A 15504-nucleotide genomic window follows, 5' to 3' on the forward strand; every position below is an offset into this window, starting at 1 on the left:
AAATACTGCCAGCCAAGAGTCCAAACATATTGCCATAAAAGAATCCAATTCAAATTCAAATACTTGCCAAACATAAGTCAACCAATAAGTCAGCCAATATCACATCCCTTGATTCTCTCCTCCGTAGCACATCCCTTGATTCTAGCTGATTCTCTATAAATGTAAATCTGCTGTAATTATATTCTCTACAATTTAGGGAAGTTTGTCTATAATCTTTTAGTATAAATACAAAGCAAGACACGCCTCACTTGGTGTGGTTTTTCAACCCAACATAAACTCTATACTATCTATTCCTTTAACTCACTCATCATTAAAAGGAGGTGGCGGTCTAATACTCTCCAAATCGGCTGTAAAGCATGAAGCTCATTAAACATATCTACCAAAAGCTGACCATGAGCCGCCTGAACGGTCATGATAGATTATATTTGAATGATGTTAAGCAAATATAAGCAAATAAGCAAATATTTGAATGAATGATGTTAAAAATATTATAAATTTTACAACATGAGACTTACAAAGATGTATCACTAATCACAAAAAGTAATTCAAAAAATGCATTTAATAGGGTATTGATGTCCACAGATTATATTAATTGTCACATCTATTTGTAAATATTTTGAAGTAAAATTTATAGTATTTATAGTATTTTCTTATCAAAATTATTTCTTGTGATTAGTAACACATATATTTGTAAGACCCATGTATTTAAAATTGTATTATCTCTATCGTTACTCAATTTTTGTAGAAAAAAATGTAAAACTAATTTTTTCCTATATCTTTGAATTTTTTTTTTTACAAAAAATATATATAATTTTGCATCAAATTTAAGAGCCCTTCTCTAGTAGGGGGCCTTAGGAGATGGCCTAAACGCCTAAGTGGCCTAGGCCTAGGGCCAGGCCTGAACAAGAAGATATTAGACACTCATTCTTGCCTGGTTTGAAAACTGACTTTCACTAATGTTCTTTAGTCTCACACATAGCAAAAATAAAATCCTAATCTTTGTCCATAAAATTGTTTTGTAGGAAATTAAATTCAAGCAAACGAAATGAGATGGTCTTTCTACATGTTTAGGACGATGGATGACTAGTGGGGATCAAAATACACTTCCAAAAAGGAGACATATGTGGTTCCTTTTTAGTGATATATATGCCGAATTGAACTCTCGATAATGCAAACCTTTAGTTCAGACATTAGCTCAAAAATGGGGCTTAGGACTAAATTAGTTTAATTCAATTGAGGTTAGAGGAAAATTTTGGACAAAACTAAACTAGTCAGTTTTGAATATGAGCACCTCGAAACCAACTAAGAGTGAAGGATCACAAAGGGAGTGGGAGTTGCAAAAGAGAGAAGTTCAAATTTGGATTCAAATTAATAGAAGATTTAAAATATATATATATAAACCTAATAAAATTGGATTTTCTATTATTTAAGGCTATGTTTGGTTGGAAGGATAGAAATTATTTTAGTTTTTCACCATTTGTGTTTGGTTGGAATTTTAATTTAATTCACATGAAAATCAAAATGTGATATGTTTTTAATATTTATTTTTAAAAAAGAAAAATTCTTAGTTTATATTATTAGAACAATAAAAAACTGTAAAAGTCTTTTTTTAAAATTAGTGATTTTAGATTTTGATTTTTAGAAGTAATTTTGGGTTTACATCAGTGCTCTACACTTGATGCAATTACCATGAATGGTTGAGATTGATAGTTGTAAAAAACAACTTTCAATCTCAACTGTTGATTAAAAAAAGTTAAGCAAAAAATTTTCAGTTTCAGCAAAATTAGCAGATCCCAAACAGAATTGAAATTGAAAACTTTTTGTAAAAATCTATAGATAAAGGTAAAAGTTACTAAAATAGTATGTGAGACTTATGAATAGTACTAAAATAAAAAGTACAAGGGAACCCATGAATAGTAGCACAAATAAGTTGAATAGTAAAATAAGTTGGCAAAAATAATTTTTGCCAAATGTACACTAAATAAGCTGTCCCAAACGGACTTAAAAGGTTTGTTTGGAACAATTTATATATTTAGCTGAAATTGAAAATTTTTTGTTAAAAAAATAAACTAAATAATACAGTGAGACTCATGAATAATATCAAAAATTATAGTAAGATTCATAAATAGTATCAAAAAATACAATAAAACTTATAAATAATAACAAAAATAAATTAAAAAATTTAAATCATTTCAAACGCACAAAATGGTGTTGAATTGCACGTGAAAAGATGGCAGTTGAACTAGAAAAGATTTGCCTCTGTGCACTGTATGTACTATTTACTTTAACTAACAATTGATTTATTTTTTATTATTGGATAATCTCAGCGAGAGAGATACGATGCATGAATGCACGTTCTACGGTGCACGTTCTACGGTATTCTTTTTTAATCATCGAAAATCTCCATTAAGAGGGTGGGAAAAGAAAACATCCTTATTTATTGAATGCCCAACTGGCTGCTCCACAGACAGTCCACGCACTGCCAGTAAAGTCTACGAATCCTCTCCATTCTCCAAATGCCACGCCTGTCTGTCTGAATCATGTGAATGTTTCATATGCACCATCTCTTTCAAATTTCAAACTCTTTCAACATGAAAATAATAATAAACAAAAAAAATGAATAACTAATATAGATCTTGTAGTACAAGAAAGCAAAAAAACAATCATGAGAGCATTCTTATTAAACATTTAAAAAAATTTAGTATTTACCATCTCAAAATTCAATTTTATAACATATAACACACCACTTTACAATATAACATATATCAAATCTTTTTTTTTTTTTTACTATTTCATTTAAATATTGTTTCTTTATTATTTTTCAATAATTTTTTATTTTTTCTCTCTCCTCTATCTCTCTCTTTCTCACAGCACCGCCGACGCCACACTAACAATAGTCACCACAAAACCCACCACCCATAACCACCACATCCACATCCACCCACAACCACCACATCCACTCACCACCACCAACTACAAAAAAAAAAAACCTCCACCGGTGAGGGCGAATCGAAACTCACAACCTGCAAATCAGAACATGAGAGAGAGATCATCATAGATCTGAACCGATGAGAGTGAGTGGGAGGGCGAATCAGAGATAGCGGCGACCTGGCAACGTTGCGGCCAAAGAGTAGAGATCGAGTGACTGAGAGTAGAGAGATCGGCGATGTTGCAGACGAAGAATAGAGAGATCGAGTGATTGAGAGCAAAGAGATCGGCGACGAGTAGAGACCAACGACGTGCAGAGATCGGCGACAAGCAAAAATTAGCGGCAAGCACGACAGATCATGAACCACAGAGAGAGAAGAGAGAACAGAGATGGAAGAAGTGAGAGAGAGGAAAGAGAATGAGAAATCAGAAAGTACCGTTTGGAATAAACAACTATTTTTTATTTTACAATATAGCTACAGTGCCCTCTCAAAAATGAGATTGCACTGTAGCAAGATTGTAAATTTTATAACATATACCAGGTTTGATGGAGATGATTTTTTAGGGTTTAGATGCTAAAAAATAGCATTTATAGCATATAAGAGGCTTGATAAGAATGCTCTAATAAAAGTTTCTTTGTAAGAGCATTCCCATTAAAACTTTTAAAAATTTTAGCATCTTAAAAAGCCACTTTATCAATTTTAACAACTCATTTTACAATATACCAAACATCAAAAGTTCTATTTTTTTACCATTTTGTTTAAAATAATATAAATCACTCGTTAAAAATAATAATAAAAGAACTACACAAACCACCTTTTCCACCACAAGCATTAAAATAATAATATTTTTTTTAAGATTGGAGCTGTGGGGAGTAAAAAGACCCTGATGGGTATATGGGCCTTTGGGCCATGCTAAGGAAGGCCGACCTTCTCCTGGGTTTAGAACTTGTTAGTACTATGGATCGGCCCATACGCCGAGGATCCGAGAGTACAGCCGGGGATGATTTTTCCCCTCGGACGGACATCGGAGATTCCGGGACTTCATTGTAAAGGTTAGGGAATGACACGGTGAAGACCAATGGTAAAAGGGGGTGAACCCTTGAATGTCCTAGAAGCATCGATGCTAGAGAAATACCAAGGATAAAGGCTGCCACATCCGCATTAAAGACCCTGCACCTACCACCCTGGCTGCATTAATGGGGAAGTGACACCTGAACAGTGGAAGAGAAACTTCTGGTTACTATTCAAAGGCACTGAGAAAAGAAATATCTAGGCTAAGGTGGGGCAACACGTGTACAAAGTATCAAAAAGGAGAGTATTTAAGGAGCAACCTAGAACTGAAAATGTGGACGGACTACTTTGTAATCTAAAAGGAAAAGAAAAAAGAGGAAGAGATAATATAAGAACAACTCTTGGCTTACGTCCGAGGAGGTTGATTTACAATATTCCCCGTTGTTTTTGAGTGTTTGCAATCTTTGGCTTGTCATTTAATCCTCACACACTTCTAACCTGGGTTTCAAGCCCACACTCTACAAATTCATATTGTTTAAGGCTCATTGGGCCTGAGCCTGTAACTGTTCTTGGGGCCAGGTGCAATTGTGCACTTACAGGAGCTACAGTAAGCTTTCAGATTGTATTTTTTTTAAGTTTGGCATGTTTGTTGTAGCTTGCTTTTTGGTACTTTTTACAAACTTGATGTTAAAATTTAGCATTTATAGCATTTAACATTCTTAATGAGAATGCTCTAACTATGTTTACATTTTTAGGCCACAATCATTCAAGATTCTGTAGTAATTATTTAATTATAAGTTAAAATAACCCCTATAATTATATAAATAATGTCATACCCATTAATTGGCAGTATAATGTGTTAATTCTTTATAATTTTTGCAGTTGGATTTCGAAATATAGATCATGCCTATGTATAAACAAGCTAAAGTACAAACTATACACGTAAAATAGATTCGAAGGTATTGGAGTTTTACACCACAAAGTTTCAAAATTTATATTTTACCTTCTAAAATTATATTCTATTTGCTAGCAACTCCTCTATTTATATTTTCTGTAAAGTGTCACATGAGATTGCCACGCTTATTTAGTTCATATAATAAAATAATACCATATCATTTTATTAGATAAACTAAAAACATGTGACAAATTTATGCAATACTTAACAAAAATATGGATAAATGGGCAAATAAAACATTATTTCAAGGATAAAATTTAAGGATCCCCAAAAGTGTAGTTTACACTTTAACCTAAAAGTATTATAAGAGTAACTACTAAACAAATCAATCAAAACATTATAGCCATACAACACTAATATTGTGTGGTCCCTTTGTTTTCTTGATGTTAGATAAAATATCAGACTATGAAAATCTTGTCCAACTTATTAGTCAATCAACCAATTTATGTCTCATGTTTAATTAGCAAATTCCGATAAACCCGTTATTAGAAGATTATGGTTAATTAATTGCTTGTATACTCACCTAAAGAAAGAAAATGGTTATATTATCTCCTACCATTACAGAAAAATCATCTTATAGAGTCACTCATGAAGTTATCCTCATTATAAAACTCATCTATCCATAAGTATTACACATGAGATGACGATTTCATGAAATGTGATAATGCACGGAAACGTCAGTAAGCCAATCATCTTAGAAATATTTGGTATCCGCTAAGCTGTTACAGGCTTTATTATTACTTTAAGTTAAGGTTAGTGTAATGTGGACCACCAAACGACTTTCAAGAGATAGAGGATGATTTTCATGTAAAATGTGTTTTGTCGAATTAGCCGGCCGATCTCTAAGCAGTTTTCATGTGGACCAGAAAAAGAAAAAAAAAAAAATAACGTTGGTCAACATTCTCGTGAATCACATCTTTCTATGATCATATTCTTTATTAGAATATTATGGTCCTCCAATTCAGAGCATCATATATCTTTTAATCGCTAATTTTTATTTATTTATAAAGTTTAAGTTTATATTTTATGTGCAAATGTTTGAAATCTATGAAACTATGTCATTGTTGCCTGTAGAGTAGCACGTATTACATCTCTCTTATACTTTCTCAAAGGCAATAAACAAATTAATATTGAAACAAATTAATAACTATAACTGTGAATTTATAGATATGATTAAATTAATTTAATTTAAATAAAAATTATTTTAGAGAAATAGGAAAATTTCAAAAATAGTAATAATAAAAAATTGATTATTTACAAATATTTATTTCTAAGAATATATAGTATATATATACAAAATTATGATATTACACAAAATCAGACGAATAGTATATGTGGTCGAATGCTAACATGCAATTCACCTTCTTCTTCTTTTTTTTGACAAGCTTTCCATGACCAATTCTTCACCAAGGCCTGCTTAATGCATAATTTGGAGACTTAACCGATAACTTTAAGTGTGGTCTTTTCATATATTTAACTATTAATTGAATAATATTTATTGAGAAAAGTTTAGGTATAATTAAATATTATCTGTCATATATTAGGTACTTCAATTAAATTCAAATATATACTCCTAGTTATATTGATCAATGAAACACAAACAATATTTTCTTTTTCAACGACAATTAAATTCGATGCAACTATATATTTAAATTTAATTTTAGGTATAATTAAATATTATGTGTAATATATTAGGTACTTCAATTAAATTCAAATATATACTCCTAGTTATATTGATCAATGAAACACAAACAATATTTTCTTTTTCAACGACAATTAAATTCGATGCAACTATATATTTAAATTTAATTAGGGAACCTAATGTACTGCATCTATAAAACTGTACTTATGTTATATCCATACTTATTTGAGTGATAGGAATACTACAAATTTTATTATATCAATTGATGTGGCACCTTTTCTCAACAAAAAAAAATTGATGTGGTGTCAGTCAAAAAAGAAAAACACACACACTTTTGACAATCATTTATTATTTTATTAAATTTCACTAATTATATTAATTTCTACATCAGTTTGTTAACCTTTTGAAGTAAAATTTGCAGTAATTTTGCTTTTTCCTGTTTATTTAATTTTTTATATCTTATTCCCCCAATTTTTTTGCTATGTTTTATTTATTACTGGTAACAAATTTACCCAAAAATCATTTATGAGATTAAATCTCTCTCTCTCTCTCTCTCTCTTTCTCTCTGTGTTAAGGTTTTAATATCCACATGGATATTTTCCAGTAAACATGTATAATTTTAAAAAAAAATTAAACATGATCCTATAATAGAAAATTATAATTTATGAGTAAAACACATTAACATAGTGCATAAAATTCGAAGATGACAATTTTTCAAAATAATTTTTATTGATTAAATTTTTTACGTTGTTGGACAAATAGACAATTTATTTTATTGGCCAATAAAAGAGTCTTAATTTATCTATTTTTGGTACGTTGTAAGACAAATAGATATAATATGTTATGTAAGTCTTGTGAAGTCTCTGTTCTGCACTTTCAGTTTGCAGTAAAATCCCTTTTAACGTAATATATATAAATGTGTCATTTTGATTTAATAAGGGCCTTCTTCTATTTATGAGCCTTAGACCATCACCTAAGTGGCCTAAGGTTGAACCAAACTTGGATAGAAATGAATATGATGGTTTATTTATTTGTTCAAAAGTCTATTGATCAATATATTATGATGGTTCAAAGCAAATAGTAAAAATTCATACAAGAATTGCACTTGCTGTCTTGCCCAAAATTTCAAAGTGATTAGGTGGTCAAGATTAATCTTCTACCTGACATTTTATTTTAAAAGAAAGAATGTATAATTTTGATTCTCAAGAACGTAAATGAAATTACTTAATTAAACAAGCGACTCTAAAAGATTAAGATAGTTCCCATTATAAATAGGAAAAAAAATTATTTTTTAGTGTGCTTATTACCTTTTCATGTTAAGGTAATGTCACTTAAGAGCATTTCCAACAGATTCTCCAAATTTTTGTACTGTTTGAAGAATGAACAGTGACTTTTACCTTTTAACTACTCACTTTTTCAAATACACTTTCCAACATATTCTCTATTCCATTATCTATTTCCTTTAAATATTATTTCTTTATTCATTATTTATTCTTTTTTTAACTACACATTTTTCAACATTTTTTTATTCAACATCTGATTATTATAATAGAAAAAAACATTCGAAGGATGTACAGTAGCCCATTAGATTTGATGAGCTACTGTTCATGAGCCAAAAAAAAATTCAGAGTTTAGAGAATCTATTGGAGACCGTTTTTTTGATCTCATTCTCTATTATAGAGAATATTTTGCCTTTAGCTACACCATTGGAAATGCTCTAATTAACCGAAAAATTTCATTTTATCTTCTTCTGAATAGATTTGATGCATGCGAGCCATGTTACAAAGGGTCGACGAGATATATATATATATATATATATATTGATCGAAAAGACATGCTGTAATTAAACTATAGGTCAAGTCAACTAGTGATTGAAGGTTGAGTTTAAGATTGAGTTTATTATTGTAATCAATCAACTTTTTAGGTGTAGTCGCACATGAGTGAATTAAAGAAGTACAAAAACCTATGGGAAAATTATGCCATCCAGAGGTCTTCGCCAGGGTGATTCACTGTCTTCTTATCTATTCTTGCTATGTGCGGAGGGGTTTACAGCTTTGCTGGCTAAATCAAAAGAGGAGGGACGACTCAATGGGGTTGTAGTTTGTAGAAGTGCACCCTGGATATCCCATCTCCTATTTGCAGACGACTCATTACTTTTTTGCCAGGCTTCTCAAGAGGAAGTGCAGTGTGTTACAGATATCCTTCAGTTATATGCAAATTCATCTGGTCAATGTATCAATTTTGAAAAATCATCTTTGTACTTTAATAGTAACACGAATGCTGAACGAAGAGAAACCATAAGAAATATGTTGGGAGTTAAGGAGGTGGACAGATTCGAGTCTTATTTAGGACTGCCCATGCTTATTGGTCGATCAAAATATCAAGCCTTTTCCTTTTTGAAGGATAGAGTTTGGAAATTGATGCAAGGATGGAAAGGAAAAATGTTATCAAGAGCGGGCAAAGAGGTACTAATTAAAGCTGTAGCCCAATCCATTCCCACATACACGATGGGGGTGTTCCTGCTTCCTGCTAAGCTTTGCAATGAGCTCAATGTGCAAGATTTTGGTGGGGTCAAACAGGAGATGAAAGGAAAATTCATTGGAAAAATTGGTGGGTATTATCTCAGTCAAAGAAAGAAGGCGGAATGGGCTTTCACGACTTAAAGGACTTTAATTTGGCTATGCTTGCCAAGCAAGGGTGGAGATTGATTCAAGATAGGGACTCCTTGCTTTACAAGTGTTTTAAGGCACGGTATTTCCCACGGTTCACCTTTTTAGATGCCTCGGATGTTCCCAATAGTTCCTATGTGTGGAAGAGTTTGATGGCAGCCCAACCAATTGTTAAAAATGGTTGTTGCTGGAGGGTGGGAGATGGGTCTGCAATTCGGGTTATGGCTGACAAGTGGATTTTGAACTAGGTCACTAATCGGGTGCTTCACCCACCAGTGGAAGAGGAATGGGATTGGCGGGTTTCGGACCTCATTGATTGGAGGACAAATTCTTGGGACAATGAGGTGGTAAAGGCTAAATTCCAGAGGTTTGATGTAGAGGCTATTCTGCGTATCCCATTAAGTCATAGACAAATTCTTGACATGTTATTTTGGCTGCATACTAAAAGTGGTGACTACTCGGTGAAATCAGGATACCATATAGCAAGGTTAATCTCCAAGCAGGAAGCTAATATGGGCAAGAATTCAAGGGAGGTATCTAGAAGCTTGGTTTGGGCAAAACTGTGGAAACTTAAGATTCCAAATAAAATTAGAGTGTTTGGTTGGGAAACGTACCTTGATATTCAGCCTACTCGTGTGAATTTAGCTTGGTGGAAAATTCTTGTGGATGACAAATGTGGGTTGTGTGTACAGGCCAAGGAATCTAGATATCATGTTTTATGGGAATGTGGGTTGGCCCAAGATATATGGGCTGGTTGCTCGCGTCAATTGCAGAAGGGCTATGAGGACATGTTGTGACTAGTTGAACACATGCAGCAATGTCTAACGGATGAGGAGCTGGAACTCTTTTGGGTCCGATGTTGGTTCATTTGGAATCAATGAAATTCTGTAGTGCATGGGGGGTGTTATCCAAGACCCAGGAAGGTTGAACCAGCGAGCTAAAGATTATCTAGAGGAGTTTCGAGTGGCACAGGCTCATTTGACGGTCTCAAATACTTTTGTTTCAATGCAGAATTGGCATCCTCCATTAGGTTCTTCTTACAAATTGAACTTCAACGCCGCGGTGTTTACTGATACATGATCCTCAGGGTTTAGGGCTATTATCTGTAACAATTTGGGGGCGGTTATGGCTACTATGTCAGCCAAAGGGCCTGGTGTGGCGGACAGTGAAGAGGCCGAGGTGCTTGCATGTCGAAGAGTGCTTGAGTTTGCCGTGGATGCTGGTTTTGAGGAGCTGGTGATTAAAGGTAACAATTCCACAATTATAAACTCCATTGCTTCCCTGCGGGCCTTACGGTCTAGACTGGGGAATATTTATGCGGATATCCATCTGTTAGTTGCAAGTTCCAGATGCAAGTCTTTTAGCTGTGTTAAACATGAGGCTAACTTTGTAGCACACTCCTTAGCTAGATATGTTAGGTCCATAGATGAGGATATTATTTGGATGGAGGAGTCTCCACCTCCAGCCCTTGAGGCCTTGTATATGGACTCTCTTTCTCTCAATGAATGAATATGTTTGGTTGCGGATTCAACAAAAAAAAAAAAAAACAAAGAGGACTCTATTGGAACATTTTCAATTTCAACGTTTCCCTCCCTATTGAGATCAGGTTTCTATGTGAGTCTACAAAGAGTTCAGAACAAAGTTCTTAGTGAAAACCCGAACGATTGTGACCCATCACAAATGGTGGGACTTGGGTTGGGTTAGGTCGTCCCGCTTTGAGGCGAGTGCGTCAAATAGGAACGTTTGAATTGTTGTTAATTGTTATCGTTTGGGGCTATGGCTTGGGGTTGGGTGGTTTTGTTGGCACTGGTGCTAGGTAATTCAATGTTGGTGGTTTTGTATATTTTTAGTGGATTTAAGTTGTTTGGCAGGTGAGAAAGTATGTGGGAAAGTGAAAAAGAATTTTGTTTAATTGTTTTGTGGTTATGGATTGTAATTGTTTGGTTGGTGAGAAAGTGTAAGTAAGTGAAAAACTTTTGTTATTATTTTTATGAATCTTGAGTTGTTTGGTTGGTGAGAAAGTGGAAGAAAGTGAAATAAAATAGTGTTCAATTATTTGGTAGTTTTTTTTATTAAAAATAAAATTTTTTTTTGTTATTTCAAAGGGATTTTTTTAAAAAATTCTTTAAAAAAAATTATAATAATTGTTAAGAATATTAGAAACCAATCAAACAAAAAAAAATGTTACAAAAAAAGTTACATTCTTAATAGGATAGGAATATAATTAATGAATCAAATATTGTAATGTTATATTACTGTAATGATATTCCATGAATCTAAGATTAAAAAAAGAAAAAATTAAACGCCTTAAATTCAAAGGTATTTTTTTTAATGAATTTCAAGGTGATGACTGAGGAGGAAGTATCTGTTAGGTTGATTATGAAATTCGGGTAGACATTGAACATTTATGATTCGAATCGGGACCCACCACCCGAGTTGGTTGTAGAAACTTCCAATTTCCAAACCCTCACCAAACTGTACAATAAATTATTCCAACTTGCTACCATCATTCAATACGAACTGCCAATTGCCAAAGTCTAATCCACCAAGCTCAGCTCTCGCACTACAAGAAAAATAAACATAATTTTTCCTACATTACAAAGCCACATATGTTGACTTGCAATAGCATAATTAGTTTGGTTCTACTAGAGAAGCAAAAAAACAATGAACAAAGGGACTCTGCATTTGACAAATGACATTTTTGAAAAATCACTCTAATAATTGAATCCATAAATTTGTTGTCAATGGATATATATATATATATATATATATATATATATAGAGAGAGAGAGAGAGAGAGAGAGAGAGAGAGAGAGAGAGAAACTTTCTAGTATTTTATTTAGGATCTAAATTTTTTAAAATTTTCGTGGGTGTAATTGCAGTCACACATTACCATGCAGCTCTGCAACTAATTCTAATTCATATGTTAAAAGTCCGGGTTTGCTTCCTACTTACATTTGAAAATCAATTAGTGTCTTGACTTGATATAAAAACTTAAGCAATCTATATGTTGTTCAAAACTCCTCTTTAAAAAAAAAGTTGTTTAAAACACTATTGTTTGAAAATAAATAATTCAAATGATAACCAAATTACTGCTCATTGAAAATTACTAATCGTTGTAATTCAATTTTTTTAAATCAACAAGTATCTCAAAATAAATAGGTTAAACTATTAATTTAGTCATCGCTATTAATTGTTTCAATTTAGCCTCTCAAATATTAATAGTGTAATTTTATACCTCCAGGCTCCAACTTTCAAAATCAAATAAATTTTATCCCTAAATAAAGTGAGACATTAATGAATAAACATTAAATCTTTTTACATTATAGTATGAGACAATAAATAATTTTGCTGGTTATTTATTTAGTTTTGGCTAAATAAGTGAATGAAGGAATATGATAAACATCATTTGCTTGATTCTCAAAAAAAAAAAAAAAAACATAATTTGCATCATTCACTCGTTATTTTTCTAGAAAAGATGGTCCAAAATCCAAAAAATAAAATAATATATTAAGTACATTTTCTTTTCAAAATAATATATTAATTAGTTATATTTTTTTATAAGGGTCATACTAACGAGTGCTCTTAGGATATTGGTTAATAATTCAGTTAAAAAATATTTATGGGAAAAGAAAAAAAAGCAATTGATAGTTTGACAGTTTTTTTCATTTTCCATAAAAGTGATGTCAAAACTTTCCTAAAACGGATTGTTAACCAATGCCTTAAGTGCACAAGTTAGCATTTCCCTTTTCATAATATCTTGTGAAATATATATATATATATATATATATATATATATATATATATAAACTAATTTTTTTGACCTTAAAAAATAAAAATTTGTACACTGACCATAATTATTTTTAAGTCTAACTTATATAAACTTGAATATGATGCTCTTACCAATTTATTCTTGTTCCCCACAAAAAAATAAATAAAAAAAAATCTATTCCCGCAAATAAATGTATAATTAATTTGAGAAATCTTATATTCACAACAAATCCTAATTAATAAGTTGTTATTGGTTGCTACTGTTGAGAAAAAACAATAATTTCAGTGATAGTTTCAAATTGAATCAGTAACAACTTATCACATATAGGATTTGTTATGAAAGTGTTGTAAAAATGTTATGGACATAACACTTCTCAATTAATTTATACTTTTAACAAAATATGTGAGTGGAGTGGTTCAATCTAAATGTGCCTCTTCAACTTGCCCAAGTCTCTAAGGAACATCAGGAAGAATTCCTAGTTGTGCAACGCATTCCGAACCCAACTCCGATGTGCACTCGTGCTTCTTGGCAATTGCCACCCTGTTGATTTGTTTAAAATCAATTTTGATGGTGCAACTTTCAAAGCCGAGAATAAGTTTGGTATTGGGGTTATCATTAGGGATGCACAAGGTCTTGCTATTGCCTCTCTTTTTGAGATCTTACTCGAGGCTTACCAAGTGGAGGAGGTGGAAGCTTTGGCTAGTTGCAACCAAAGCTCTTTTGTTTGCTGTAAAAGTTAGTGTTACCCAAGCTTTTCTGGAAGGAGATTTATGGCTGGCTATTAAAGCTCTACTGGAGGAGAGTTTGCCTTTGGCTTCCCACAATTTACTCTTTGAAGATGCTAAGTTCTATTCTAGGTCCTTTGTCAAATTACTTTACTCTCATACTAGTAGAGAAGCTAATAAGTTAGCTAATAGTTTGGCTAGACATGCGATAAATTCTCCTATTATGCTGTGTGGATGGAGTCTGTTTCTCGACAATTTAACGCCGAATTTCAGGCTGATTTGGTTGTGGTTTCTTAATAAAAGTTCCATGTCTTTTTACCCAAAAGAAAATCTAAATGTGCTTTTAATTTGTTACTTGTTGAAAGGGGAATAGGGCATGGGCCAATCAGTTAGTGGGCAGCAAATGTTAACACTAAAAAATAATTAAACAATTAGACAGATGATGATTCTAAAAATAAAAATAAAAAAAATAAAAAAATTAGACAAGGGACATGGGATATGGGAGTGATTGAGTGAAGACAAAATGTTTACACAAGAAAATTTTTATTAACACAATTACAAAAACTAATAATTATCAAAGTTGAGTTTAACTGGTAAATAAAATAATTGTAAAAGAGTATAGACATAAACTAATAAATAAAAATATTCTAAGCAGTAATAGTTAAAATTTACTTAACAACAAAAATTAATATATTTATTGTATTTAGAAACAATAGATGATTTCCAATATTTAATCTCAGTAACAATAATTAATATGTTCATTATATTAAGAAACAATATGTCAAATGAACTTATAATTTATCTTTTATTTTCTTGCTAGAATTATGAAAAAAATTTGTAATAAGAAAACCATGTAGACGGTAAGATTTATCTCCTGATCAAGTTACATCTTCTTACTGATTCAAATTCTTAAATTTTAGAAACAAACATCAAGCTTACACTACTGGTTGGCATTTTTTTTGTGATTCTTGTAGCACTTGTATGTACATTTACATATGCTTCTTTTTCAAAACTTAAAACTGAATAAAATATAAAAAATAAACGTAGGGACCAAATTGTTTCATAGACTAAATCCAAATTTATTAAATTTAAGAGACTAAGCGTGCGTTTGCCAAGCAATGATTTTGCGTTTTGCATTTTTTACTGAGTCTTACGGCACTGTTCACGGACCAACCAAGTACTGAAAAATGCAACAATAAACCGTAAATCTTGGATCCCACGACATTATTCATAATTTAAAAATTATTTTACTACAATATTTTTAACAATAAATTTTTAATTTTCAACAAAATAAGCAATATCCAAACCGACACTAACATTAAAGTTACACTCAACTTCAATAACCAAATATATAAAATTACCCTAAATTCAAATTTCGAATAACCATGTCATAGTCATAAAGATACTCATACCTGGGTAACAAAAAGTCATTCTTTAATTGCCACTTTTTACTGTTTGTTCCTTTCAAATTTATTTTTTTATTTTTTATTTTTTACAAGATAGAAATTCTACTCTAGTCTAATCTAAGTGTATATGTGTGTAAAAACTCCCTCTTGGAGACTTGAACCACGGCCCTTACCCTTCACACTCCACAAATACTTATACTTGTGGAGTGATTATCGCACCATGAGTGTGCGGTGGTGTTAATTTACTATGACTATGGGTTCCATATAATATATATATTTTGCTCAGCAGAAATCATTGGATCGGTCAACCTTCATTAATGATTAAACAAAGCTCTATGCCTCTATGCATTTCCTAAAACTGTTGCGGAACCGCCTTACAATGTAAAACCAAAGT

The 15504-nt window shown here is 31.9% G+C and overlaps 1 protein-coding gene across 1 annotated transcript; it reads left to right on the top strand.

Moving 5' to 3' along the window:
• The first annotated feature begins 8514 nt into the window (after positions 1 to 8514).
• On the top strand, positions 8515 to 10287 carry LOC142622622 (uncharacterized). The gene is made up of 3 exons (XM_075796140.1): positions 8515 to 9108; positions 9456 to 9740; positions 10099 to 10287. Exons 1-3 carry the CDS (start codon positions 8515 to 8517, stop codon positions 10285 to 10287), a joined length of 1068 nt encoding a protein of 355 aa, XP_075652255.1.
• Positions 10288 to 15504: the final 5217 nt, after the last annotated feature.

This window comes from Castanea sativa, chromosome 1, assembly GCF_040712315.1.
Source record: "Castanea sativa cultivar Marrone di Chiusa Pesio chromosome 1, ASM4071231v1".
In the NCBI taxonomy this organism is placed as follows: Eukaryota; Viridiplantae; Streptophyta; class Magnoliopsida; order Fagales; family Fagaceae; genus Castanea; species Castanea sativa.

Coding starts and splice junctions, on each gene's coding strand:
- LOC142622622 (XM_075796140.1), top strand. CDS start 8,515: ATGCCATCCAGAGGTCTTCGCCAGGGTGATTCACTGTCTTCTTATCTA. Junction 9,109..9,455: donor ATGTGCAAGATTTTGGTGGG/GTCAAACAGGAG, acceptor ATTTTGAACTAG/GTCACTAATCGGGTGCTTCA. Junction 9,741..10,098: donor TGGGCAAGAATTCAAGGGAG/GTATCTAGAAGC, acceptor GAAATTCTGTAG/TGCATGGGGGGTGTTATCCA.